Below are 27,940 nucleotides of genomic sequence, written 5' to 3'. Positions count from 1 at the left end.
TATTATGAAATAATTATACATTACATGTAATTACATACTGCACATTACAATTACTTTCACAATATACTGTACTATCATCATTGTGGTAAAAAGATCCTGCAGAGCTCTATGCAACCATGCTCAAGTACTACAGTGGTGATGTATGGTCTGAGCCAGTAGATTTTTACTGGGATAACTCATGTGAGTAAACATTCTCCAAATTCAATTAAATTAATATTAACCACTATCAAGTGATTCCACTATAGTGGAATATCACTATCAAGTGATATTCCTTTGTATCAAGAAGGATGTAAGCTAAGTGACCAACTAAGACTTCAGTAGATTTTAGCAAATTTCCACCCAAGCCTCTGAGGCAAAATCCTGGCTCCACTGCTTTTTATATTACTGACATGGCAGCAAAACTCTCACCCATTGAAAACTGGACTGAGAGATCATAAATGTCACAACACACACTATGAAAAAACATACACTACTGAAGAGATTAAAGTTTTTTATAGTAGGTCTTGGACAAAACTCCATGAATTCCTTTATAAGGACAGTGAAAGAAGAACTCGCATTTTATTTTCGGGAAAGAGCACACTAATTTGTAATCTGAATTCCAAGAATTACAAGAGTGGAATAACCTGAAATCAGACTATTTTGTTTAACAGTTATGGAAGACTGTGACAGGAAAGCTAAAAATCCCTGGAAGTGTTCAGGCTGGCCACATGCAACCAGCCTACTGAAGCGTTTTCATGGAAACTGCAGGATGTTGTCTGCAATTCTGTACTGATTTAAAAGCAACTTAGAAGCAAACTAATTGATGAATGCCACCAGCACAATATGCAAAGCTCCAGAAGTCAACTCTGGGCTGCACAGATGGACTCCAGTGAACAGGATATTTTATTTTATAAATGAAAAAACTCCACCAAAAATTGATTCCAATATGACTTGGATCAACTTCTAATCTTCAGCTTTGCTAGTGGGACTACAAATGCCTGCAGTGTCTGTAATGTTGATATATCCAAAACGAAGAAAAAAAGCAAATTGCTCTCCCAAAGGCCAAAAAGTGCTAATATTGTTGCATAACAGCATGTGAATTAAAACCAGAACAGGATCACTTTGCCATCCTGCACCACAATTCGAGCAGTACTGGGCACTGAAAGTGCTTAGTCAGCTACTAATTTCATAGTTATAGAGAAGGAGATGTTTCAAGCTAAACCCCTGAGTCAAGATGTATGAATGCCTCAATATCTACAGCAAGCTGATCAGGTTATTAATCAATTTCTAGATATTAAATAAAAAACAAACAACAAACCAATTTTAACTGCTGTTTATCAGAAAGTTAGAATCACTCATGAAATCCCCATGTCCTAAGCCCATGATTTTTGTTCCATTTTTTTGTTCAGGAGATAAATGCAAATGAACCTAAAAGATGTACCAGAGGGGAAAGCAAAAAAAAAAACCAAACAAACAACAAAACACCAAAATCTGAAATTATACTTGATGTTTGACACAAAGTATGCTTCCAATATTCACTGCATTTAATTGTTCAGGGAGCCAGAACACACAGGTTACTAACAACAGTTGTTTAAAATGAGCACATGCTCTATACAGCCCATTGAAAGAAAAGCTCCAAATGTTGAGATTTTACCAAATGACATAGAAAACATGCTTAGAGCAGCCATAAGTAATGTTTTAGCTCATGGCAATAAGGACTTTATAACCTTGGTTAGAGAAAAGTTCACTTGTAGCCATGACAGAAGTAGTGTCTCTTCTGCTTTTTACACTGAATTTGTTTGTCAAACAGTGCAGCCAAAATTCTCTCAAGCTGCATTTTCAGGTCATCCGTGGTACTGTTTCTACAAGGCAGAGCTGTAACATATGTGCACATACCCTGGTTGTTAAAGGCAAACTCAGGTCAGAGCATTGTCTTTATCATTGAGTGGTTTGAACAAATGTCTTCTATTAGCGGGAATGCAAAACTATTGCAGTTACCATGGTTACACCTTCATATTGCAACCAGCAACAATACTAGTAAATTAAACAAAAGGCAACAGGAAAAAATAGCAGGAATGCTGATGGAATCAAAAGGAAGAGGCAAAATCTATAAGTTTCCCAAGAAAGCTGCTGTGAACTTGTCATTCTTCCTAATCTCGCTATTTTCATTTTTCTTTGTCAGTATCTAAGGCAGTAGAATATAGAAACATCTGAGCAAAACTTGTAACTTTCCACATTGCTACTTACAAGAGAGATTTAAGATCTTATGGAGAGAAGTACAACAAACTTTGCAAGCTGAGAAGTGCCCAGATTATTTTCAAAGCATATCCCTGACCTTTTTTCCAGCAGCCAGAAACAAACATTTAATACCAGGCATGTGATGGTTCTATTACACAATAGTTGCAGCTCACTGCAGAGAACTGCTCTGGCACACATCAGGCATATATGGCCCATAAACCTTGAAAGTAAACTTATAGAAATAAATATAAAATATTTATAAATATAAAATGTATAAATTTATAAAACAAATATAAATAGATATTATAAAATAAATAAACTCTGGAAGTGCAGAGTGCCCTGATGGTAGCACTGCATTTGAAATCCAGCACTTATCTACCACTTCTCTTCCAAAGGAAATGCACTCCTTTAGAGTGAGCCATAACAATGTAACCATCAGCTCTAGGGTGAAAGAAACTCCTTGGATTCTTTGCCTTTTCTTCTCTTCAGAAGCTCCTCAGTGTGTGTGATAACACCACGCTTTGCCTCACTCACAGGCTGCATTTTCATGTCTGGCAAATAATTCTGTATCTGGGTTACAGATTTTGAACACAGCAAAGTTAAACTCAAATCCAAGCCAGAGTGCCTAGTGACAGTTATGAAGTATGTCTGTGAAAATACCAGACTAAAAGAGTTTGTACTAACTTCCATTGGGAATTTATACCAAAAAAAAGGTTGCCCTCAGTCCCTGGTGATAACAAAAATTAAATATTTTTACAGTCAATTATTTGATTGCTAGTGGGCAAGACAAAAGAAGAAAAGTATCAATATTCTTTTGGAAACACATAAATAGCATTCTGCAACACCATCACGAAGCACTTCCACATTCAGAGAAAAGGCACAAAGCAGACCAAGCCAACATCTGCAGAGTCACCAACACAGTGGGCTCAGCCATCTAGCTTTTCTATTTTTCACATTCTGTGCTGCTTTAGTGTGTGGGTCTGAGCTCCATATTCAGGGATGGTGAGCTCTGTGCACAGAGCAGGGAGACAAAACAATTCCTGCTCCAGCTGGGCACCAAGGACAAATGATCCAAATCTCAGCCCCAGAGCACAAACCCCGTGGGCTGCAGAGAGAAAAACAAGCAGGGTGGGACCGCAGGGGCTAAAGCTGGAATGGGACAATGAAGTGCAAGATGCAAATGGAGCAGAACTGATCCCAGGGAGAGACCCCGGGAGCGCTCGTGCATTTTGGGGCCATTTTGGTTCCTCTTGGGTGCAGCCCTGGCTGGGCTCTTGTGCTGCCCAAGGTGGATCCATGGAGGAGATGCTTGGAATCAATCCCTGCTTTATTCTTTAGCTCTGTCCAGCCCCTGCTCCAGGGCAGCCTGCACAAGGCATCAGCACCATCAGAGGCTCAGTCAGATGCTCCCCTTTACTCGGATCACATCTGGAACACGAGGCCCAGATGACTTCGAGCTCCTCCATTCAAGAAAAAATAAAGATAAATTGAAGTGAGTTCAGGGAGGGATATGAAAATGGGCAACTGATTCAAGAGAAGAGGCTGAAGGAAGTGGGCTTGCTCAGCCTGGAGAAGGGAGGAAAAGCTGAAGGCCCTGGAGTACCCAAGAGAAGCTGCTGACACACTGCTGGAACTCTGCTTACAGAGAATTTCAGACTTTCTGTGCTGGCAGGCACTGACCCCCAAGAGAACACTGCATTTGACCTGAGGCTGTGGAGAAGCTTCCAAAATGGAATGACAGAACTGGGATTGTGGGTGTCGGAGTTTGAATAGAAGTGTGTGATATCACAGGGGGAAAACTTAAGAGTTTAAGGTTTTAGAATATAATAATATACATAAAGCAAGATGGAGGTTTTAGGGTGGAGGCTGGTCCTTCTCCTTCACCTTCATCTCCATGGGTTTGGGTGGTTTTGTGTAATTGGATAAAAACGTCAACATTGTGGGCTACGAAGGGTTGGTTATTGGGTTAAAAGTAAAAATAATTTGGTGTCATTTCTTAATTGGACAGTTTATCCTTAAAAGGCCTTGTAGAGAGAGAAATACAGCTCCATTTTCAGTTTGTTAGAGTGAGGTTCTGTAGAACTCACAGTTTCTGAGACTGTAGAATAAGAACCCATAAACATCTGAGTCCCAACAAGAAATACCATCTCATACATTTAATCCTGACCCTAACAAAAAAGAAGCCAAGACTTCACAACAACAGCTGAGCTCTTCACTGAGGTGCAGTGGGAGGGCAACAAGCAACAAATGGGAGCTGAAACAGGGGAGGCTCCCAATGGATATCAGGAAAAAGAAAATTCCCCACAAAAAATAATCCAGCATTGGGCTGGGTTACCCAGAGGTGCTGCAAAATCTCTGCCACTGCAGATTTTCAAGACTCCATTGTACAAAACCCTGGGCAATCAGCTCTGAAGGTTTAAGTATCAGTAAGCTCAGGAAATGATGAAATATTTAAAAGACAAGGAGAATGTAGAAGGGATCCTGGGTTTATTGGAAGTGTCCTCAGTTTCCATAACAAACCACTAATTGTGTTAGCAGGTGCCTAGAATTTTAGGAGACTGCCACCACAGGAGCTGACTACATCTTCTGAGCCATGCTGTGCAAAATGTACTGTTTCTAAAAGGGAATATGAACAGGAATATTCAATGTAAATCTGCTTTTCATGCAATTAGAAGGCTTCACAAATTACACTCACTTAATGAAATATTTCTCTCTCAAGCCAGAAGAGCTTCCTCCACAATGATCCTAATGCCTGATGGAAGTGCAGACACACACACACACACAAAATTATATACAGGCTGGAAAACGTCCTTTATACAGTGGATACGACTTTTATATTATCATTTATCATACAGAGCATCCCAAGAGAGAAAAGTGGCATATTCTGTGTACTCCAAGGACGACTGAACAAAGCTAAAATCAGGCTGTTCTCACCTCAAAGTCCCATGTATGTACATTGAATATGCACAGCAACTGTGTGAAGAGTGAGAGGATCGGCCAGATAAACACCAGCAAATGAATGAGTTCCCAAGCCAAGGGAAAGTGCCAGCTCCTGACACGGATGGCACAGCAGCCAGTGACAACAGGTGAGTCCACGGGCCCATAGACAGCAAAACCAGTGTCACACCAGAGCCCTTTATCTAAGGGGGCACTTGGACAATGCAGCCGTGACGAGCAAGGCAGAAAAGACAACCTGAGAACCCCAACACATCCCAACACCTGCGGGGCGGAGAACCCGAACATAAATGCAAAAGCTGGGACATATAAATATCTTTTCTCCAATACAGAGAGACAAAAGGTGAGCAGTATTTAATACAGCAGGGGAAAAGGTTTGCTTTCCAAGGGGAACCCTGGCAATACACACACGGCTTTCCAAAGGGAACCCTGGCAATACACACACGGCTTTCCAAGGGAAACCCTGGCAATACACACACGGCTTTCCAAGAGAGGGAACCCTGGCAATACACACACGGCTTTCCAAGGGAACCCTGGCACTATGCACACCCGGCTTTCCAAAGGGAACCCTGGCAATACACACACGGCTTTCCAAGGGAAACCCTGGCAATACACACAGGGCTTTCCAAGAGAAGAACCCTGGCAATGCACACCCGGCTTTCCAAGGGAAACCCTGGCAATACACACACGGCTTTCCAAGGGAAACCCTGGCAATACACACACGGCTTTCCAAGGGAAACCCTGGCAATACACACATGGCTTTCCAAGAGAAGAACCCTGGCAATGCACACCCGGCTTTCCAAGAGAAGAACCCTGGCAATGCACACATGGCTTTCCAAGGGAACCCTGGCAATACACACACGGCTTTCCAAGGGAACCCTGGCAATACACACACGGCTTTCCAAAGGGAACCCTGGCAATGCACACACGGCTTTCCAAGGGAACCCTGGCAATACACACAGGGCTTTCCAAGAGAAGAACCCTGGCAATACACACACGGCTTTCCAAGAGAAGAACCCTGGCAATGCACACCCGGCTTTCCAAGGGAAGAACCCTGGCAATGCACACACAGCTTTCCAAGGGAAAACCCTGGCAATACACACACGGCTTTCCAAGGGAAACCCTGGCAATACACACACAGCTTTCCAAGGGAAGAACCCTGGCAATACACACACGGCTTTCCAAAGGGAACCCTGGCAATACACACACAGCTTTCCAAGAGAAACCCCTGGCAATACACACACGGCTTTCCAAAGGGAACCCTGGCAATACACACACGGCTTTCCAAAGGGAACCCTGGCAATGCACACACGGCTTTCCAAAGGGAACCCTGGCAATGCACATACGGCTTTCCAAGGGAAGAACCCTGGCAATGCACACACGGCTTTCCAAGGGGAACCCTGGCAATACACACACGGCTTTCCAAGGGGGAACCCTGGCAATACACACACGGCTTTCCCAGCTCAAACCCAGCAGCACAGCCGGCTCTCCCAGCCCAAACCCAGCAGCACAGCCGGCTCTCCCAGCTCAAACCCAGCTGCCCTCCCTGTGGCAGCACGAACCGCCCCGGCCATGGGCCGCTGGGAGAATTCACGCAGCAGCTCCGCAGGGCTGCCCGCAGCGATGGCAGCGCGGCACACACGACTCCTCCGCCAGCTCTAGCTGCGATACACGACCGGCCTGCCCCGTCCTCCTGCCCCTCCCTCCCTCCCCGCGACCGCCGGGACTGTGGGGAAGAGGGAGAAGCCTCGGGAGCAGCCTCGGGGTTACGGGAGGGCAGGCATGGCCTGGCAAAGGGGAGGGCGGCGGGGGCGCAGCACCGGGTCCCAGTCCCGCTCCCACCAACCTAGCACACAGTCCAGGGAGGGCAGCCCGCTGGAGAGCAGCAGCTGCCCGTGGCGCACCGAGGGCCGAGTGCCCGGCAGCGCGGGCGGCCGCGGGCCAGCCCCGGGCCTGCGCTGGAAGCTGGTGCGGCCCCGCTCCCCGCCGGCCGCCGCCATGTCGGGGCCGGGCACGCTGGGCCGGCGCTCCGCCAATGGGGGAGCGGCTCGGGCAGCCGCCGGCCAATGGGAGCACGCGTTGTTGGCACGTGCGGAGCCGGTGGTGCGCTGCGGGGCCCGGCGGCGAACGGGGAGGTGAGAGCGGCACCGGGGGGAAGCGGGGCCTTGCCGGGGCGGAGGGGACACCGGGGCACACCCGGGCCTTGCCGGGGCGGAGGGGACACCGGGGCACACCAGGGGACACGGGGGCCGGCAGCGGGCACGGAATGGCGCGGGGAGTGCGGCGCGGGTGCTGTGGAGGGGACAGCCCGCTTGTCCCGCCGGTGTCTGCGGGGCCGGGGCGGACAGGTTCGCCTGGAGCGGCATCAGCCCCCTCGGAAAGAGCCTGCGAGGGAAAAGCGCTTGTAAAATGTATTTTCGTGACATAATGTGAGTATACTTGGGTCCCTGCTTGGTTGTGCGTAGGCACGGAGCTGTAGCAGGAGTGTGGTTTAATGCCTTCACTTGGCAGCAAGATCTTGTGTCGGCGTGGACCAAGATGTGTGGTAGAAAAAGTTAAAAGACATTAAAATGCTTTGACAAGTTCTAGTATGTTTGCTTTGTCAGTCAACGGTCTATGTTCTGGTGCTCTGAAAGCAAGGGAAGCCCCTGTCAGTGTATAGAACAGCAAGTACCACAAGTATTTTTATGTTTGTTTTTCATGTCGGTGATTCAGGGGCATCCAAGCTGCTTGAAGGCTCTTGTACAAGTAGAATATAAAAACCAAGCTGTAATGCTGTAATCCCTCCCTCTCAGACTTTAATTCCAGTGGATCACGTTTACTGTCGTTCTAAGCCAACTTTCTGAACACCTGTGGTTCTTGAGTCTCTTTTTAATTGAGGGGAAAAAATCCTCGTGTTAAATATGAGCAGCATGAAAGAGCAGCAATATGTGGGCAGTCCTGAACCTCAGAGTTTTCCCTTCATATCCCATTCAAATTCAGGAGCATGAAGCTTCAGCATCATGTGGCCCTAGCTGGGCAAGAATGTTCTTTTTGCTGCTGGCCAAGCTTCCACACATGCTGAGCAGTAGGCAAATCAAGATCTTTTATCAGGAGTATCAAGAGGTTGTCTTAAGATTTTTTTGATTTTCTGCTAAGCTGTGAAATACTGGATAATACTTAATTTTAAGTATAGATTATTGTTTAGTGAAATTTAGAAGTATCTGTCTGTGCAGGAGGAAAAATCAAAGGAGACTGGAAACCATGGCAAGAAATAAACCAAGCTGTTTAATTTCACTTCTGTAGTATGTGACCAATGAGGTGCGAATACCTGGGATGGGAAAGGCCAACAAAATAAAGCCCCAAAGCATAATCCACAATTCTTTTAAAAGGGTTTGGGCCTCTGTTTCTGTCAGTGGGATTGTGTGGTGTGAATTTGTGGCTGAAACCTAGGGAGAGTTCTCCACTTTCAAACATTGTGACTGTGTTCACTGGGGTTTTTGGATTGGGGAAGAGACGAAGATTTAACTCCATGTTTCAGAAGGCTTGATTTATTATTTTATGATATATATTACATTAAAACTATACTAAAAGAATTTTTAAAAAGTTTCGTCAGAAAGCTAGCTAAGAATAAAATAGCCAAGAATGATAACAAAAGTTTGTGTCTCAGACAAAGTTTGAGATAACTGATTGTGATTGACCATTAATTAGAAACAACTCTATGAGACCAATCACAGATCTACTTCTTGCATTCCACAGCAACAGATAATCATTCTTTACATTTTGTTCTTGAAGCTTCTTAGCTTCTCAAGAAGAAAAAATCTTAAAGAAAAGATTCTTCGTAAAAGTTGTCTGCGACAAAACATCACAGTGACTCTGCCTTTTCGTACTGTCCTGTGCTCCTGGAGCCCAAATCCCTGAATATTCCAGGTGGGAGTGCTTGCAGGCGTGTGTGACACAGCAATTGCAGGATATCTGTTGAGATCTTTGTTACAGAAGCTCGTGACCCAGTGATAAGGATTTCTCTGATAACTCACTGCTTACCTGTCAGAAAGGTAAGCAGCGAAAAGAGAAAGAGAATCCTCTGATAAACTGCACCTCTCAATATCTGGGATGGTTTTTTCCCATTCCAAGCAGTACATTTTCTTTTCTTACTTCATTAACACAAAGTATTTCCTTGCTTTATTGTTTCTTTTAATTAAAATTCACTATTGTAGGTTGCCTTGACATAGATCCCAGGCTGAGCCCTCTCTTTTGTTCTTTCATTACTACTTGCCTGCCATGTAAGGGTTTTTTAATACTTTTTTTAACCTCATTTTCCTACTGACCAATTAAAATTGGAGGCTAAATAATTCCTTCTCTTTCTTTTTTTTTTTTTTTCTCTTTCCTGTTGGACAGTGAACACACATAATGAAAGTATTTTGCAAATGGGAATGCTTGTGCCATGCCCCTACCATTTTTAGTGGTTCTTGGCTAAACTGCACATTTCCTGGCAATCTCAGTGGCTCAGGGTTGCAAAAGAGGAAATCTCACTCCCTGCTCCTCCTCTGTTTCCAATCCAGCAAACCCTGGTGCTCGTCAGTTCCCTCCTTGGCCTGGTTGAGCTCACTAAACTGATTTGGAGCTATCAACTGACTTTTCAATAATTTTATTTTGTACCATCCTGTGAGCTGGTGCTGCATGGAGGAGGGGGCAGCCCAACCTCCCAGCTCGTGCTAGCTGGGAACTTTGTAGTTATTTCAGAATAAAAATTGGATTTTTACATTTAAAAAAATGGATTTTTACATAAAGTGATATTTTTGTTACAAAGTTTTTTGTAGACATCCTTCCAAATATAGAGAAATGGTGTCTTACATAGTTACAGCATGAGAGACTGTTTCATATAGAACAAAAATAATGAAGTAGATACAATTTTTTTCAGTATGAGAACTGAACTTTTAAAATATAGCAGTAGTTCTGTTTGTGGTGTTCATTTTTCCCCAGTCACATTTTAACCTGATGGATGCAGTTCAAATCCTTCTGATTTAAAAAGTGAGTGGAAATAAGCTATTTTTCAATATGTGAGGGATTTTTCAAATGTTAACATTTTAATACAATAAAGCTTTCCAACTGCATATGTGCTTATGGAAATACTGCTGACAACATCTGACTTTACCTGTATTTCAGACAAATTTCAGAGAAAGAACTAATTTAATGGAAGTTTAATTTCATTTTTTTTTAGTTAATTATTTTTAAATCAACGGTGTTTCATTTTCAGGTATAACAACATTTTTTCACCCTTTTTGAATGCTGCTGAAGGTTTGCTTATATTCACATGTCTGTTTTTGAAAAGGTGAATTTTCAGTCATTGTAGAAGATCGCACTAGGATCTGCTGTCTGGCAGAAAGCAAGACCACAGCAACTGTGATTCTGGACATTTCCCTGATCCTCAAATGCACATTATGAGCTAGATCAATCCTACTGCTCCTGCTCTAGGGGTGGAATGGAAATGCAGAGAGACTGAGGGACATGGAAGTGATCTCCAGTGCTCAGGAAGTGTCTTAGGAAGTTATTTCTTGTCAGCTGAGCTATGGCAATGGACAGGGATCCTACTCAGCTCATTGGAGAATGCAGAGGTTTAAACATTTGTTGTCTATTTTGGGGTGTCTCAAACTGTAGAATAATCAACTTTCCTTTCTCACAGCTCACATGTTGTCATGTAGAGCTGGTCAAATCGGGATGTCAGTTTTATCTACAAATCCTAACTGTCCTGTGGAGAAATCAAGCTCTCTGTTTTCCTCTTCTTGCAAACTTCCTGGTCCAATTCAGCTACTTGCAGATTCTAAGACAGATTAAGAGGATTTGGGGTGAAAATTGCCTAAGGGGGAAAAAAAATGGAGGGAATACAGTGGTGAGAGAGCAGTCAGAACATTTGGGGAAGGGTTATGCTTGGAATTTGATCTGCAAGTATGTTTGACATTTCTCTTCCAAAACTGTAGCCTACAGACTTGGGGGAAATCCTGGTGTCCCCAGAATAGCAGCCCTTGAAGTGTTTCAGCTTTTCTATTTTTCACATTCTGTGCTGCTTTAGTGTGTGGGTCTGAGCTCCACATTCAGGGATGGTGAGCTCTGTGCACAGAGCAGGGAGACAAAACAATTCCTGCTCCAGCTGGGCACCAAGGACAAATGACCCAAATCTCAGCCCCAGAGCACAAACACCGTGGGCTGCAGAGAGAAAAACAAGCAGGGTGGGACTGCAGGGGCTAAAGCTGGAATGGGACAATGAAGTGCAAGATGCAAATGGAGCAGAACTGATCCCAGGGAGAGACCCCGGGAGCGCTCGTGCATTTTGGGGCCATTTTGGTTCATCCTGGGTGCAGCCCTGGCTGGGCTCTGGTGCTGCCCAAGGTGGATCCATGGAGGAGATGCTTGGAATCAATCCCTGCTTTATTCTTTAGCTCTGTCCAGCCCCTGCTCTAGGGCAGCCTGCACAAGGGATCAGCTTCTGGTGACCACAAAGGGACAGAAGGCATCAATAAGAGGAAGCACACTTGTCGTGGCCTCTCTTCACCATGTGGCTTGCCCATGTAGGCTCATAGGGCAAGTTAACACCAGCAGCGTTGTGTGGGCAGTGTTCCCCAACAACAGGGTGTTACTACTGATGGATCTGTTGCCTTTGCTTTCAAATCAGTGGTTTTGCTGGATTTTAGTTGTGCTGCAGAAGACTCATGTATTCTCTTGTCTTTGAACAAAATGCTGTTCATTTTGGAATAAAACACCAGCCCATTTTATTTCAAATTAATTTCATTTATATATATCTGCCAGGCCAGTTTTCAGCGATATTTTTCTGCTGGATTTATGTGTGGGATAGAGAACCAGAAAAGCACATCCCAGCAGCTGTTGTAATTCATAATCTTATTAGAGTTTGCAGTTCCATCGCCAGGCTGCTTCGCTCATCACTTGTGGAATGTGCTGGTATTAGACTGTGCTGATTAAAGTTTTATAGGCACCAAATCAGATTAGGCACCGAGTCACCTGCCCAGGCTGGGCTTGCAGTCATGTGAGCCACGCCCTGCTGGGCTCCTGCCGGGAGCTGAAACAAGGTAGTTTGCTTTGGAGATGTTCTTAAGTATCTAACAGCATGGGTCGTGGATTATGGCTGCAAAGAAGATGGCTTCATTTTCCTGATCTTTGAACTAGCTAGAATGGGATAAGTTTGAAAGTGCAGGATCTTCAGGCCATGAGCCAACAACTGGAAAGAATGTTTAATCCTGGAAGCTCTGACACCAAAAGACCTGGGTTTTTTTCAGTGTGAAAAAGCTTAAAGACTGCTTATTCAATCAGTCTGTGGCAAGTGAAAGAATTATTTGGAATGTTTAGGACTTGCCAGTTGTATGATATTATATAAAACATAAGATCTTATTCAGAAAGCCTCTGGATGTTACCCAGATTCATCCTTGTGGATATCCTAAGCAACAGGGAAAAAAATTTAAACCTGTGTCAAATTTAAACAGAAAAACTTATGTCTCCTAATTTACTTCTATTTTAAAAATTTCAAATAGAAGTAAATTAGGAGACATAAGTTCAAGTAGTATGTGCTGAAGACAAGAAATTATTTTTAAGGTTACTTTATGTTTCTGTAATTTCAGAACTGTACAGTATAATTATTGAAACCGAATTGAGAGTTTAATTCATTGTCTTAATAAGCATCATACAGATTAGTGCTGTATTTAATAGAAATTATTTTCCTTGTGTTTCTCATGCTTCCTGGTGAGACCCACAAACATGGAAGGAATCTCAAGTTTCTGGTGCTGGCCAATGATGTTTTGTGGTTCTTGTCTCCCATAGATATTCCAGACAGGAATGCTAGCTTGATATTTCAGCTCCCACTGACTTTCACAGCAGTCTGGCCATCCACAGAGTGAGGCATGGGCCAGGGTGTCCTGCAGTAAATAAATAATTCTGTAGAGATGTGTATTGCTTGCTCTTCAAAAAATTTGACTAGAATGGTAAACTACTTCGGTCACTGAGGGGCAGATGAAGAAAATTTTGGCCTTTAAGTAGTAAGGAAGTAAAAATTGAGATTTTTCAGTGTGAGTTATAAAGTTGGATATAAGACAAACAAGCAACCTAGTAAAACTCATTGTAAAGCCAGATTCACAACTGGCTACTTAGGGAAAACTTGAGTTGTTTCAAATTTGGAAAAATGTTTTGGTGAAAAAATAAAATCAAATAAAATAATGAATATCTTGCCCTTTTCTGTAGCCAGGCTGTACTTTAGCAAATCATCATTATTCTTTATCTCAGTGAATTCAGCTTCCATCCCCTACACCAAGCCTGCCAATTCCATGCCAAAAGTTCTTTGTGGGAACCCCATTTCAGGAGTATCTGTCTGGGAGCCGGGCTGCCGTTTTATCCAATTTTTCCCTCTTTGTACTGAATTGCATTTTGTGTGAGATAATATATGTAAAAGGAATAAAAATGAATTCATATTTAAAACTGTAGATACTGAAATAGATTGAGGGAAGCCAAAATGTTATCAAGGTCCTAGAAATAACAATCCTGTAAGTGGTTACTGCAGAATAACTCAGTGTATTGCTAGTGGGACACACAATATTACTGAAACCTGCAGAACAATAATCTTGAAAATGAATTGTGAGTTTCACTTACTTGTGGGTTCTGCTGGAAATGTGAGCTTCACTAATTGTTTCAAAGCCCTGTCTTGATTTTGTGTGGAAAGAATAGAATGTCTTATTTCATTGCACTGAGGGGGTAATTCATCTGAAGTTTTAGCCCTAAGGTTTATTAGAAAACCTGTGTCTCTTCAGTAGCTATGTTTTCACTATTTCTGTGATTGAAAATATTTCTGTGACTGTGACTGTGTCCCTAGCAGAGGGAGGAAGGTAATGGAGCTTTTTTTTTTCATCCTGCTCTTATATTGCTGTGGAAACTGTTGCACATTCTTGGAGCCTCATGCTTCCACCTTCTCTCAGTTGTGCTTCCATTGGTCCAAGAAGTGTGAAGCACTGTTTGATCTTGGTGTTCTTATGCTATTGCCAAGCCACAGTGAATTTTTAATAGAATTTTTAACATTTCTGGCACAAAAGGACTGAAATTCACAAACATTAAGTTGTAGGAATATCATCAATTTTCTTAGCATGCACAGAGTATCTGTGAAAGGAGCTGTATGATCAGTCACTGATTTTCCTTTTAGAAAAGCAATGTATTATGGAAGAAAGGGCAAGCCATGTTCTGTACTTTTGGAACAAACCAGATGAGCAAATGTAGATGAAATAAAATCTTAGCACTTATTAATAACCTGAAAAGTTTTTAAGAAGGCAATGCAGGGAGACAGTACTGATGAAGTTACGCAGTGATTGTTTCTGTACTGCTTTTCTGTTTCACAGGTACTTGTGTCCTCTTTTGAAACTCCTGTTTGGGCTGGATGTCTGTGCTAAAATAAGCCATGCAGGCCCTGCTTGGTGATGTGTTTGGTACCAGTGAGGGTGCAGTTTGTGGGGCTGGAGTGTGCTCTGCACCTCAGCTTAGGATCATTTACTAAATTGGAGAAAGGCACCTCTACTTATTTGATTCACTAAGTAGTCAGTTTTCACATTTATTATTGTGTCAGCTGCATCTTTTATTTTAAACCATCAAATTAAATAATAGCTTATGCTGGCTTTCTATTTTAGTTCATGCATTTAAAACCTGGAAGTCAGATAAAAAGATAGTTTCAGAATAAATTCAGTATATTATTTATGAGTGGAGCAACACATTAGCATGGAGTTCACAATAGATCATATCGCTTTTATTCCATCTTACAAGCTTAGCAGCACAAACAGAATAATCAACATATTATTTGGCTGTCATCTGCTGAACAGAAAGCAGAGATCACAAGGAGGTTTTCCCTAGCTGCAGTGATGGCCTTTTTGTTCCAAGCCCCCATCTGGGAGGGCCATGGTGTGTTATCATATGGAACGCGGGGTTTGCTGTAATCTGCTTAGCTGCACTGCAGTTTGAATCTTTATTCCATGTTTGTGTAATTTATAATTTTAATGAGACCGTGGCTCTTGTGGGCTTTGAAATATATTAAAAGCTCTTTTGTGCATATGCTTTTGTTCTTGCTTAATAGGCTCAGTGTATTTAAAACTGATGAATTTTTATTCATGGATTTGGATGTCTGGGGATTAACTTAGATTGAATATCATTGCACTCATCTATTGATGTTTGGAACTTCTTTATACTTGTATCTCTAAGTGGAGAAGACCTTAAAGAACTTGTGTTTTACACATAAACCAACTCAGAAATAACTAATAAAATTTTATTGAGCAATGAGCAAAAATACTGATTACAGTTTATTTGTACTGCATAAACTCTCCTGAAGTACCATTTTGCTCTGAAAAAAGTCCTTGAGTCCACGAACATGTGTGTATTTAGAACTTTGTAACTAAAAAGCGGTTTGGGAAAGCGCTCAACATTTTTGCAGTATAACAGCAGTGATGAGCACTTGATTTGCATTTTTCTTCTATTCAGGTAACTTGAAAATGTAAATACTGAGCACTCTCTTGTCTGACTGTGTTGCCTTTCTCCTGTTTTTAACACATTTTTTTAATGCAGAGTGTGCATAAGCTATCTCATTAGAAGGTGATGCTCATAGCTGGGGAGTATTGATAAACATACAGAAGGATTCTTCACTGCTATTTTCTGACGTTGGTAAAGCTGGTCTTGTTTTTTGCTTTTGTATTTTTCAGATGGTTAATGATTTATTTGTTTGATTTACTATTTGTTTAAAGATTTGATACTTTGTGACTTCTGAGTTTTTAAACTACCCTGGAGCAGTCTTCAATGCTATTCTGTCTGAGACCAGCGCTGGCAATAAGGTGGAGACAATTGTGGTTTTTCTAAATAGTCTTGCTGATGGTGTACTGAAATGTGGAGGGGGTTTGGGTTTTTGTTTGTGGTGGTTTTGTTGGGTTGACTGGTTTTTACCAGCAAACCATCCTTTTTGTAATGACAAAATATTTTAAAATATTTTTAGTTCTCAGTGCACAGGAGAGTTATTCATCCCTCTTGTCTTCACTGCTTTGAGCAGTATTTCCAAAATCATATTTCCACAAGATGTGTCAGCTGGGAAGTGCAGGGGACACGTGAGCCATGGGCAGCTTCAGCTTTTGTAGGATTGTAGATTTTTAGTGCCTAATGTGAAAATTAGGCTTGTAACTCTTCGTCTTACAAAACTGAAATGAATTTTCAATGTTTATATGTGTGTGTCTCAAGGAAGTGAATGTATTGAAATTGAAGATAAACACATGTAGTTATTTGACCATTGTGACGTGGGTGCAGCCCATTTCTCTCAGTTACCAGGAAGGTAACTCTGGTGTCTGCCAGACCTTTGGTGTTTGTCCTGACTTTGACCTTGTTGCAGAAGACTGTAAAGTGAGTATTTTGTCATCCCTCAGAGGCACATGTATGACCATGCCTTTGCTCAGCTGTCTGGATTTCACTGTTCTGCAAAGAGGAGTGAATGGAGCTGCAGAGGAGGACAAGCTTTGGAATGCATTTGGCCATTAAAACAGCGTTTTATTCAGGGTTGTGCAAGTGTTAGGAGCTGCTTCCCAAAGGTAAATAGAACCAGTGAGAACTACCTGAAATCTGTGTTGGGAAATTGCTCATTCTTGTCTGTAGTCTCTGGTTATTTAACACCAGCCAATTGTGTTATGTTTACAGGATTAAACTCCTTGTCAGCTTGAGATCAACAGCTGAAGGAGCTCTCGTTGGAGACAAACTGCCAGTGCCTAGTAGAGATAATGTGTAAAAAAGTAATCTCTTCCAGAATATCACCAAGCTTGCTCACATTTGCCAGACCAAGTCCAGTGTTTCTTCCAGAGTAAAGCAACAGCTGGAAATAAAAAGCAGATCTCCAGCACAGAGGGACCTTTTGAAAATGGTTCTTTGTTTTGCTTTTGGTGTTCAGAATCCTCAGATTGAAATTAGAATATTTAAAGCATTTTGTATATTTATATTTTGTATATTCATATATATATATATTTAAAACATATTGTGTATCTAATATGGGAAGCATCCAAATAAACAAGATATACACCCTTCACTCTTCTAGCACATGTGACATCAGTTTCATGCAGAAGTTTTAAAATAATAGTTTAATATAAATAACAGCTCAAACATAAATATTTAAATGACCTGGTTGGTGTGCAATTTTTTCTTTGGTTTGGGTTTTTAGATTGTTTTTAAAGTAATCTCAGAGTAATTCTGTGGGAAAGAGATGGTGCAAGTTATGGTAGAGAAAGGTGTCTGGTTAGATGTGGAGAATGTTAAAAGAGTTTCTGTTGTGGAAGGAAAAACTGATAATCTCTCACTACATATTCAATGAAATTCCAGAATTGGGAAGCATGATATAAAGCAAATGAGACCAGAGATGTTTTATGAAAGTGAAAAATCTGTTTAGTACCAAGTGCAGCGATTTGTTTAGTCACACTTTCAGTGCCTGCAACTTTGATTTTCCTGTATTTAAAAATTCAGCGCCGTATCTGAAATTGTCTTACACAATGCCATTGGTCTTCTGGAAATGGTAAATCTGCTCATTGATTTTCTAATTTTATTATATACACAATAATTGTAATCCAAGATTACAGCAAACAAGATGTTAATTTCTAGACAACCTATGTACATTTCCCTCAGAGTGCGGGTGCTACAGAAGCAAAGAGTACAAAGAGAATACCATTTGTGCTATCCTCACAGGAGCTGTCAATAAAAGATGTAATAGGGGATTTAGGAATCTGGAAATGGCCAACTAATTTATGTGAATCTATTTTATTTCAGCTAGAAAGCCCAAGCTCTGTTTCGTCTGCACTGCATATTGCGGAGCACAGGCTGTCTATAGAAAACCAGGCGGCTGCATATGGATAGTCCCTTGATATCATTCACTTGCTGTGTAATCTTATTATGCAAAGTTCTAATCTTCACCTAGAATGAATGCCTCTGGGTCAGAATATAGTCATATCAGGGTTTTTGAGGTCATGTTTTGTGATCCTTAGCTTATTCTTCTAAGTAGAGCTGGGATTTAAAGAGTATTCCCCAGACACTGGCAGAGATAGACAGCAAAACCTGGTGCCTTTTTGGAAGACAAGACCAACATGAGGTCCCTGGTAGGATTAAACTTGATTTGTAGCTGTAGGATTTTTTAACAGATGTATTATTGGACAGGGAATAGGGGGCCACCAGCACAGCGAAATTGGATCACAATTGGCATTCTCAGGGAGTCCGCTGGCTGCTAAAACAGCAGCTGCATGTGGATTTGACTTCTTTCAGGTGAAGCGACTTCCAGTCATTTGGAAAGGATGGGATGAAAAGGAACCTTGGTGATAATTTTGATGTCTGCAAGATTTAGTACCAATGTAATGGGATTATCGGTAACACCTTCGCTGCAGAAAAAGCCACCTGGCGCTATAACTGGCAGCAACTGAGAACTAATCCTTTCCCATCTCTTGGATGTCATTCATGAGGCTCAAAGTGATTTCTACCCTGCTAGCTGTGATTAATTTTATAAACAAACAAACAAAAACCGAGTGATGAAAGCACAGGCTATGGGAGGAAAAGGAAACAGAAGATACTAGTAATTACATTTTGCATTTTATCCGCTGCGTATTTTACAACTATACAGTTGTGATAAAATAATGAAATTGTGTTCTCTGTGATAAATATAGATGTGTGACCTTTTTTAACCAATGTTGATTTCGGTAGAAATTTTTCAGCTACTTGCTATGTGATAGTAAGTAGTACCTGGAAGTAATTAGGTTTTTGGCCATTCTGCAATAAGGATGTTTATACTACAGAGCCATTAAGTTTTCAAGGGCCTGTGACTTAAATAATTCATTTTATTGTGCTTAATGGTCTTATGTTCGATCTGGTGGAGTTGCCTGCTGATGGTACTTTGTATTAAAATTGTGTGATGTGGAAAACTGTGTTTACTTCCTTGTGATCAACAATCTGACGTTGTTTCAAAAATATAATGACACTAAGTTCTCAGAGCAAACAATTATATTTTAACAATGATACTTTTTAACAATTATATTTTAATGATGCTCAAGTTAATTATTTCTCTGTGCGTGTTTGGTTTTTTTTAATAAAGTAGTTTGGTCTGGTGTTTTTTTTACTGGATTTGCTACAACCAGTTATTAACTAGAAGTTGTTACTTAAAATGACATGGAAACTCTTAGGATTTTAGTTATTTGGAATGAATATTAGATGTCTAAATATGAACCTTAACATTTAAATCACCCTCCCATCCTCAGGAGATACCTTGCCAGGGTCAGACTCTATAATCCAGGTATATATGTGTCTTCATTTGAAATTAACTTTCTTGAGTAGTAGTCAAAAGCTTTTATATAAAGCTAAGAATTTTTTGATTGTTATCATAAAATCCAATAAGCTTGAGCATTTAAAAAAAGTCCTTTGTACTACATTTATAAGAAGAGGTTGGTGAAATCTATATCTAAGGCATTAAGAATTTATTTTAAGAGAACTGGGAACAAAATTTGAGAGCTCTTCACTCATGTTCTGTCCTCGTAGTTAGTTTTTTACCATGGCAGCTCTGGCAGCAGGCAGAGCTCACTCTGAGCCCTGGGTGTCCCTGAATAGCTCCCAGATCTACTCACAGGCATCCCAAGGAAACACATGTCCAGGGTAACTATCCCTAGGTTTGTGTCACCCAAAATCCAAAAGGAAACAGCTTACAATCACTTTGAAACTTGTTTTCTGATGTGTATAGCAGTTGTTCTGAGTTTCATAATAAAAAAATTTTAGTTACAACCTGACAGCTGGTGGCATGGGAGGCTTGCACATTCTCTTGATGTTGTTACTGTTTATTTGTCCCAGTTTGATCTGTGTACTCTGGGCATTATAATGCATTGTTTGCAAATGCCTTTTTACCTGCAATACCCACAGGTGCCTATATTCTCTACTATATTAATATGTTAATGTCACTATAGGACACGAAATAACACGACATGCGCGCGCTGCTTTTTTCAAGGTAAAAAGAAACTTTGTAATTTCTGATTCCATGTATAGATTTCCAAAAGTGACAGTGGATTGGAGGGTGAAAGTGCCACCTCTCCAATGACACTGGATGAACCAACAGTCCATCAAATTTCTCCTCCTCCACAAAAGAATGCAAAACAATAATTTATTTACATAAAGTGTACGAGAAAGTTCGTTACAAGAATGTAAACATCAGAAGGCTTAGAAAATCTTAAAAAATCAGGATGGCAGCTAATGTGTTAATATAAGGTTTCTGAATAGCATAGGGCAAAAATAGTGGATGCTTGTGCAGTATTTTTCTTTCTCCCTGAACTGAGAAGCAATGTGAGGCTCCTTTCCAGCAGATGCTGTTAGGAGGTATTGCTGATGGACTTCTCTGAAAACGTAGTTGTGCATTCACCTACTTCTGCAACTCAGATTCATCTGCTGTGCCTCCACCTTCCTTTTGTCCCCTGTGTCACAGTTCTGGGCTCTCAGTGTGTCTGGCCTAGAAGTAAGGCGTTGGTTGGTGCACTGAATTGAGAAGAGCCAGCCACTTCTGTGCCTCACCAGAATGGATTCTGTTGAAAGTGCATTCCCCTTCCAGGGGAGCTGTTCCAGTTCCTGCAGTGTGTTGTGCTGGGTGCTGCATCCGCCAGTGACACAATTCAAGACTTTTCTGTTTGCCATTGCATTTTGGGTCATTACTGTGAAAATTCAGATAGTGAATGATGAATCACAGCTTGGTTTAAGCTGTTCTGGTGCAGAGAAGTTTATGTAGATAAAAAAGGATGTCTCTTTGGGAACAAGGAAAAGAACTTGTAAGAGAATATTTGCTCCCAGTAATGGTTGTCTTTCGAATGTAGTCAGGCAAAACTCCCATTAAATTCTAGTGAGAGTTGTGAAAATAAATCCATGCACTTTTAAATTCCTTCATTTCATGAGTGAAATGTAGAAGATGTCTTTATTTCATTTTGAAGTGGGCATATTTTATACAGGATTTTTCCTTTTCTTCTTGTCAACATACTGTATTTGCTCAGCAAAATCTATTGACACATCTTAGTAAAAGAGGGAAATCTTGCAGTGGTTTTAGTTCATGGTAAGGCAACACTGAGTTTAAGGGGAACAAGTTTTTTGCAGAATGTAGACCTTGCTTCAATTACTTCATTATGTCTGTTTTCCACTTCCTTAAGTGTAACCACCAAATTGTGGTACGGAAACATTTTATTTAGATTAGGATTGTAGGAATTGGGTCTCCTAATCAGAGTTGGACTTGAATATTTGGCGAAAGGCGTCAGAAAATGTTCACAGGCTAATGTACTGCAGGAGAACAGAAAGACCTGATGCCTTATTTCTCTATGCACCTCTTTAGGTCTGTCTGATTATTCGTTGGTATCATTACACCGTTGGGTTTTTTTAATCTTGCCCACCTGTTACGCACTAAAGATGGGTTTGTAAATGTTGGATTGCTTGTTCTCCAGTGAATGATCCTCTTGTGTTTTGCTGTAGAGCTGCTGGGCACCGTGCCATTGTAGGATGCTTCGCAATGCCCTAGGAAAAACCTTCCGATTTCTGGGCTACACGGTGCAATATGGCTGCATAGCACACTGTGCCTTCGAGTACCTTGGAGGAATTGTCGTGGTAATCTTCATTTTCATGACATTTACAAGGAGATAAAACTAAGACTGACATTTTTCTGTGTGATGATGCCAATATTTCAGGTTTCTTAATTTTCTTCAAAGCATTTAACACAATTTATGGGAAGGAGGTCCAGCCTTTGTGAAAGTTATTTGTACTTTGTTTTTTGATGTGTTATTGCTCAAGGCATCACTGAAGTAAATGGGAAACTCTGATTAAGCCTTTTGCGCAGAGTCCGTCCTTTAAGAAACGCTGGAGTCAGTGATAGGAAATGAGTTTGTTTCACACTTTGGCCAAATTTTTGGGTGTTTTATGCTCCCTGCTCCTCCTCCCCAGGTCCTTAACCTGGCAGATACTGCTGCTGGGCATTGGGGAGTCTGGCTATGAGCTGCTCCTGCAGCTTCTGTGATGATTCTGTGTCACAGAGAAGAGAAAGGAGTAAGCTGGTTGGGCTTTGAGCACTGCTCCTAAAAATTTCTTGGAGATGCAGTGCTGAAAGGAATCCATAAGGGTCTATAGCACCTAGTGCAGTTCAGGACTAACCCCAAGGAAATATGGAGCTGTAACAGAGTTAGAGGTGCTCTGGGGGCTCCCCTCAGCTTTGAAATGCATCACACATTCCATGGAGGAGCTCACTTTGAGTTCTCTACATTCCACCTTTTCTAATTTCTTAGCATATCATTTAAATATAAGTTTATTTTAGAAAGAAGCAGTTTGAAATAGTAATTTTTTTGTCCTTTCTTTCTCATTTGCAGTGCTCTGGACCTTCCATGGAACCAACCATTCAGAACTCTGATGTTGTCTTTTCGGAGAACCTCAGCCGCCACTTTTGCTGCATTCGAAAGTACGCTGCTCTCTTGAGAGCACATCTGACATTCCCTTTGTAGGGCTTGCCAAGAACCACATTCTGCCCTTGATCTTTAGTGTATTTTTCTGCTTCTAACTTGCAATTTTTCATTGTGTCTAAAGGATCTTAAAGTTACCAGCACAAATAGCCCAATGAACAACTTGTCAAAATTCAGTTTAGATTTAGTCTGTTGTCACTATCACACTTTGTCCAAAAAACAGAAAAAAATCCTTTTTTTCCTCCCCCTGAATGATTCTAGTGAGTGAATGTAACTTCTTCTCTAAGCAGTTTGGTCTTGAAAATCAGCTATGGCTATTACTGCTCTCAGGTTGTAGTCTTAAATGTTTCATAAATGATCTCAATAACAAAAATTCACTCAACTTTTAAAACTCTGGGAAATTACACCTGGGTAAAACTGAAGGAACCAAAATTGTACACAAGAATTTTCAGCACAATGGACTATCTTTAATGTGTGTGAATATTTTTGGAGTAGATTCGTGGATGCTCATGTACTCAGCAAAATAGTTTGTAACTAGAGTTCTTCTGTTTGTTTTTGTTTGTTTTTTTTTTCCTCTCAGAGGAGATATTGTAATTGTGAAAAGCCCAAATGACCCCAAATCAAATATCTGTAAAAGAGTAATTGGCTTGGAAGGGGATAAAGTCTGCACAAGCAAGCCTTCAGATTTCCTTAAGAGTCACAGCTATGTAAGTATTAGAGTTTCTTCCTGTGTAAATTAATGATTACTTAAGTAGGCCTGGTGGTCTGTAAAGGATTTGCAATATTTGAGGATAATAATAAATCATAAATTATGACATTAATAAATTATTATTCTTGAATATATACAGTAAAATGCTGTACTTTTAGACTATTTATGCCAAGCTGTCTTCCTCTGCTTTTTGTTTCTTAGGAACTGTAGACAGATCATATTTCTGCTGTGCCCGTTGGAAGAATACTCTGAAATTCTCTGTATAAAGTGCAGTACAAAAGACAGGTGTTTGGTGTTCAGGCAAAACTGTTCCTGTATTTTAAACACTAAGAAGGGAATGTTTGACTCTGCAATAGCTTTGCAGATTTTTCTTTCAAAATTCTACTTTAGTGTATCTCTATTTCAATGTAGCAATATTTTAATGTTCCTCAGTATGGTTGGAAAAGTAGAAATTTTCCTAACTTGGCCAAAAAGTCAGGTGATGCAATGAAAAGGGAAAAATAATTTCAATGTTCATTTGTTCTTATGCAGATAGACTTCACAAAAGTTTGGGAAGATCAGTGACAAAATGTTTTTAGCAACTTTTTTAAGGCTATCATGAGAAAAATCCTCAGGAATGATGATCGCAGAAGAATGTAGGTTTTTTCTTGTCCCAGAAGTGTGTTTGACTGTTACCTCTATTCAGCACTTGTGGAGCCATCAGATATTCCCAGATAATCTTTAAACAAAGCTGTGATTTTGCCCTTTCGTATCCACTCCGTCCTCAGAATAAGAAGAATGAGCATGTGGCCAAAGTCCTGTGCTGAGAAGGTGGAGAATTTTATGGAACACTCCTTACAGGCAGCTCCAGTTTGTGACACAGAAATCCTGTAAGAATTTAGCTTCCATAAAGGCAGCCACCTTCACCAGGGAGCCTCCAGCTACCATTGCTTCATTTGTATTGAGCAGCTGAAGTGGAGTTTGTCTTTCTGTAAAGCAGAAATTCTTGTTTAGTGCCAGGAAGTAAGGACATGAGTCACACCCTGCTCTGAGGGTTTGAATTTGTTCCTTTCACTCCAGTGTTGAGGCAAGACACCTTGGGCACCTGCCTCTAATCTGCACTGCTGCTGTCATGCCAGAGCCACTGGAGCTGCTATTCTTAGACTTTGCTCACCTTGTGAGCATAAAGAAGGAACTCATTCTGTTACATTTTGAAGGAGAGGACAAAACATTTAGTTTTTCCACAAATCGAATTGTGTTAACCATTTAACCAAGGGAAAACCTACCAAAACCCCCAAAGAACACAAACCCACCTTTCTCACCAAGTTAAAGGAATCCTCTAGCTCTGGTGGAGCTCATAATTGTGAGCTCATAAATGTGGAATACGCATTGCCCAGAGGAGACCAACCTGAACTCTGTGTACACTGACGGAAGACACAAACTGAATTTCTCTGAGGATCTTTTTCCTCACTTATCTTAGTCTGGATAAGGAAGTTCAGGAAAGATTTGTACTTAAAACAGGATATCAGCTTTTCTGGAAACACTGAAGTGACCAAGTGAATATTCAGCAGAGCAATTTCTGCTGTAGTGCAGGGTTTCTTGTCTCCAGTTTTAATCCAGAATATGAGGGGAAAGAGCAGATGGGGAACGCAGAGTCCATTTCCTGTTTTCATAAAGGCTAATGTGTGGAAATACAGAGAATGGACAAGCTTTTGTAATTCTTACACCATAAATTGTATCCAGGAGGAGAAATTATCTAAATGGAAGTGCTCTTGTGCCTGATACCTGTTTTTCTTCTACCTTTAGTGCTTGGTAAAGAGGTAGGTCTTTCCATCTGTTCAGGAGACACTTCCTTTACAGAAGAGTAAATTCTCAACGTGGATATCTGTACTTTATGTTCATAACTGAGGCTGGATTACTCACTAAGTAAATTGTTGGGGGGGGGGAAACATGACATGTATTTATGTTTAGGCAATTGCCTCATCATATTCCTTCTTTTTAGTGAATCACTGTGCTATGCACTTCTAACTCAAACACAGAATTCCTCACAGCAAATAATGGCAGCAGATGTACAGAGAACTGGCTGTTTTGTTGATACTTGCCTGAGGTGGGTTTTGGAAAAAAAAAGATTGTTCAAGCTGAGGAAAGGCCTGGGCTGTGGTTCCAGATGGCCAGGAGTACTGCTGGGGGGGGTCTCTCTGCCAGGGGAAGGTGCCACTCCTTAAGTGAGCAAAGCCTGGAAAGTGTCATGAGTTTTGCACTTTATATTTGGCTGCTGACTGCCTTTTTTCCAACAGGAAATCTGAGTGCTGTGTGAATGCTGTGACTCCAAAGTGTGTAAGGTCAGAGCAGTCTTTGTTTTTATTACAGTGAACTGCTCAGCTTTCCTTGAGGGCTTGTCTCTTGTTTTGGGGACTTTCTGTCATGTCTGCAGACTTACACAGTAAATGGGAATATCAGATGCCAGCAATATTGCCAAATTAGGCAGCTCAGACCCCTGCTTCAGTCTGTGCTGTTGGTTGCCAACTAGTGGATAGGTTTTCTGAGCTAGCCATTTCCTGGAGGTGGCAGAGTAATGGCCATACAATGGGAAAATTACCTGTAAGCACCTGCTTTAGATTTGCCCTAAAAGGAGAATCCCTAGAGCCACGTTAGTAGGAATTGTTCTTGGTCTGTATTGACTGTGTCATTGATAGTGTTGGTATCTTTTACAGCATTGAAGTTTGGGATTTTTGTGCTTAGAAGCATTGTCACACACAATTCTTACCCTGAAGCCTAAGAGAATGCTAAAATCAGATCCTACTTGAGGTGCTGGTTCATTCATGAATATACTTCTGTGGATGGAGAACTCTGTTTACAATTTGCTCTCTGTAAAATTACACAGATGAGATCCAGTATTGCTGCAAACAACTGAGGAGATACCTGGAGATTAAAAAAAAATCCAAACACAACAAACCAACCTTCCAAGCTCTAATGAAAAGAAACAAACAAACAACAAAAAAAATCATACATAAGATGAATAAGTTGTTCTGAAAGAGATATTTCGGCTGAGTAGAAATGCACAGTAGCAGTGGCAGTTAAAATACTCTTGCTCCTCTATTTAGCTGAAGGAATACATCATGAGAGAAAATTGTTTTTGTCAGAGTGCACTAAAGCTAAAGCTGTATCAGAAACGTGTCTTTGATGGAGTTGGATTACAGGCTGATGGAACTAATGCCACATATAAAACTGAGTGGTATAAATTAGGCATATGCTGAAATTACAGTTTGAGTACATACTATTGGAGTTTATCTGTAGAACAATAATTAGGGAAATCTTCCTATTTACATGAAAGTATAATGAAATTCCTTTTTTGAATAAGCTGCTATGATATTACAAAGTTAGGAAAAGGTAGTTTTCCTTTTTTTTATATCTGATATGGAATATGAGCATCAGGCTGGCAGTTTTGCAGGGCTCTTTTTTGGTTTTGGGCTAAATGTACATTTGTAAATAGAAACAAGTGTATTTGCTGTAATAAACATTTAAGAATGCATAATGTATTTTTGCTGTATCAGAGGCAATGTGGTATGAACCCAGAAGTTAAAAAGGTAAATAACTAATGCTGTATTCAGAACTAGTTTCACTTATTAAGAGATATCCTATTTTATTCATTTAACTATATAGCAATTAATGAGGATTAATAAGGAAATTAATCACAGTAAACCCCTGACATGGTCCTAAAAAAACCCCACAGCTGAAAGATTATTTTTCATATTTAACCTTTTATTTCCTGTTTAAAAAACTCTTAATACAGGTTTATAATTCAGATTGAGTATCTTATTGCTTTGTTTGAATTTGCTTTAATGCCATTTACTTTAGCTTTAATTTCTTTACGTACCATATGTTCTTGTGTTGCAGGTCTTATTTACAGTGTGAAAAAGTGAGGGCTAAACCATCAGAATCAAACAGCTTATATGTCATAAACCACCAATATGCTGAGCCTTTGAGGCACTTAAACAAAAGTAGTCTCTAATAATGTCACTTAATAGAGGCAGAGTCTGTAAATAAGGAACTGCCTCGTGCAAGTCCCGGTGATAAAAACTGAGATACAAATCCATATCTCAGCAACACCGTGCTGGTGATCAATCAGCTCCCACTAATGCTGCCAGCCTGGCTGCTGGGCCAGTGTTTGCCTTGTGCTGCAGCAAAATGAGCCTTGCCATGGAGATGGCATCTCCTCATCCTGTGGGAGCTCCAGAGCCAACAGAATTCCCAAGATAATGCACCTCGCTGTGTTTGCACAGTGCTGGTGACTCTCCAACAGCTCTTGGCTAATGCAGTAAGAATATGATGTGGGCACTAAGGATAACTTAATGTCAAAACAAATGGCACAGGGTTTGAATACACCCCGCAAGACACTGAAAAGTGGTTTGGTATTTCAGAGCACTCAGTACTGTTGGATAGTCATTTTAAGGTATCCTAAATAGCAATTAAAAATAAACCTCATGAAAGCACCTCTTCTTTTCCCTTTGCTCTAAGTATCCTAATGTTTACACTCATGGTTTAGTAGTTTGCTGAATAAGTTTCAGTAGTTGCTGATATGGAAAATGAGTAAGGTATTTTC

General features: G+C 40.8%; 2 protein-coding genes across 2 annotated transcripts in view; one reads left to right on the top strand and one right to left on the bottom strand.

Moving 5' to 3' along the window:
• ELP4 (elongator acetyltransferase complex subunit 4) overlaps positions 1 to 7,172 on the bottom strand; it is a 139,470-nt gene extending 132,298 nt beyond the window's left edge. Inside the window, exon 1 of the mRNA XM_030948634.1 lies at positions 7,019 to 7,172. Within this exon, the coding sequence (XP_030804494.1) occupies positions 7,019 to 7,172 (154 nt within the window). The remainder of the gene's footprint in view (positions 1 to 7,018) is intronic.
• An 86-nt stretch (positions 7,173 to 7,258) lies between these two features.
• The window catches only part of IMMP1L (inner mitochondrial membrane peptidase subunit 1), a 32,565-nt gene continuing 11,883 nt past the window's right edge, over positions 7,259 to 27,940 (top strand). The window contains exons 1-4 of the mRNA XM_030948920.1: positions 7,259 to 7,307; positions 21,676 to 21,807; positions 22,560 to 22,648; positions 23,230 to 23,356. Coding sequence (XP_030804780.1) covers positions 21,703 to 21,807; positions 22,560 to 22,648; positions 23,230 to 23,356 — 321 coding nt within the window. The 5' untranslated portion in view covers positions 7,259 to 7,307; positions 21,676 to 21,702. The remainder of the gene's footprint in view (positions 7,308 to 21,675; positions 21,808 to 22,559; positions 22,649 to 23,229; positions 23,357 to 27,940) is intronic.

This window comes from Camarhynchus parvulus, chromosome 5 (genome assembly GCF_901933205.1).
Source record: "Camarhynchus parvulus chromosome 5, STF_HiC, whole genome shotgun sequence".
NCBI classification, from domain to species: domain Eukaryota; kingdom Metazoa; phylum Chordata; class Aves; order Passeriformes; family Thraupidae; genus Camarhynchus; species Camarhynchus parvulus.
Note: the sequence above shows the minus strand (reverse complement) of the source record. Positions and strands in the feature narration are given on the sequence as shown.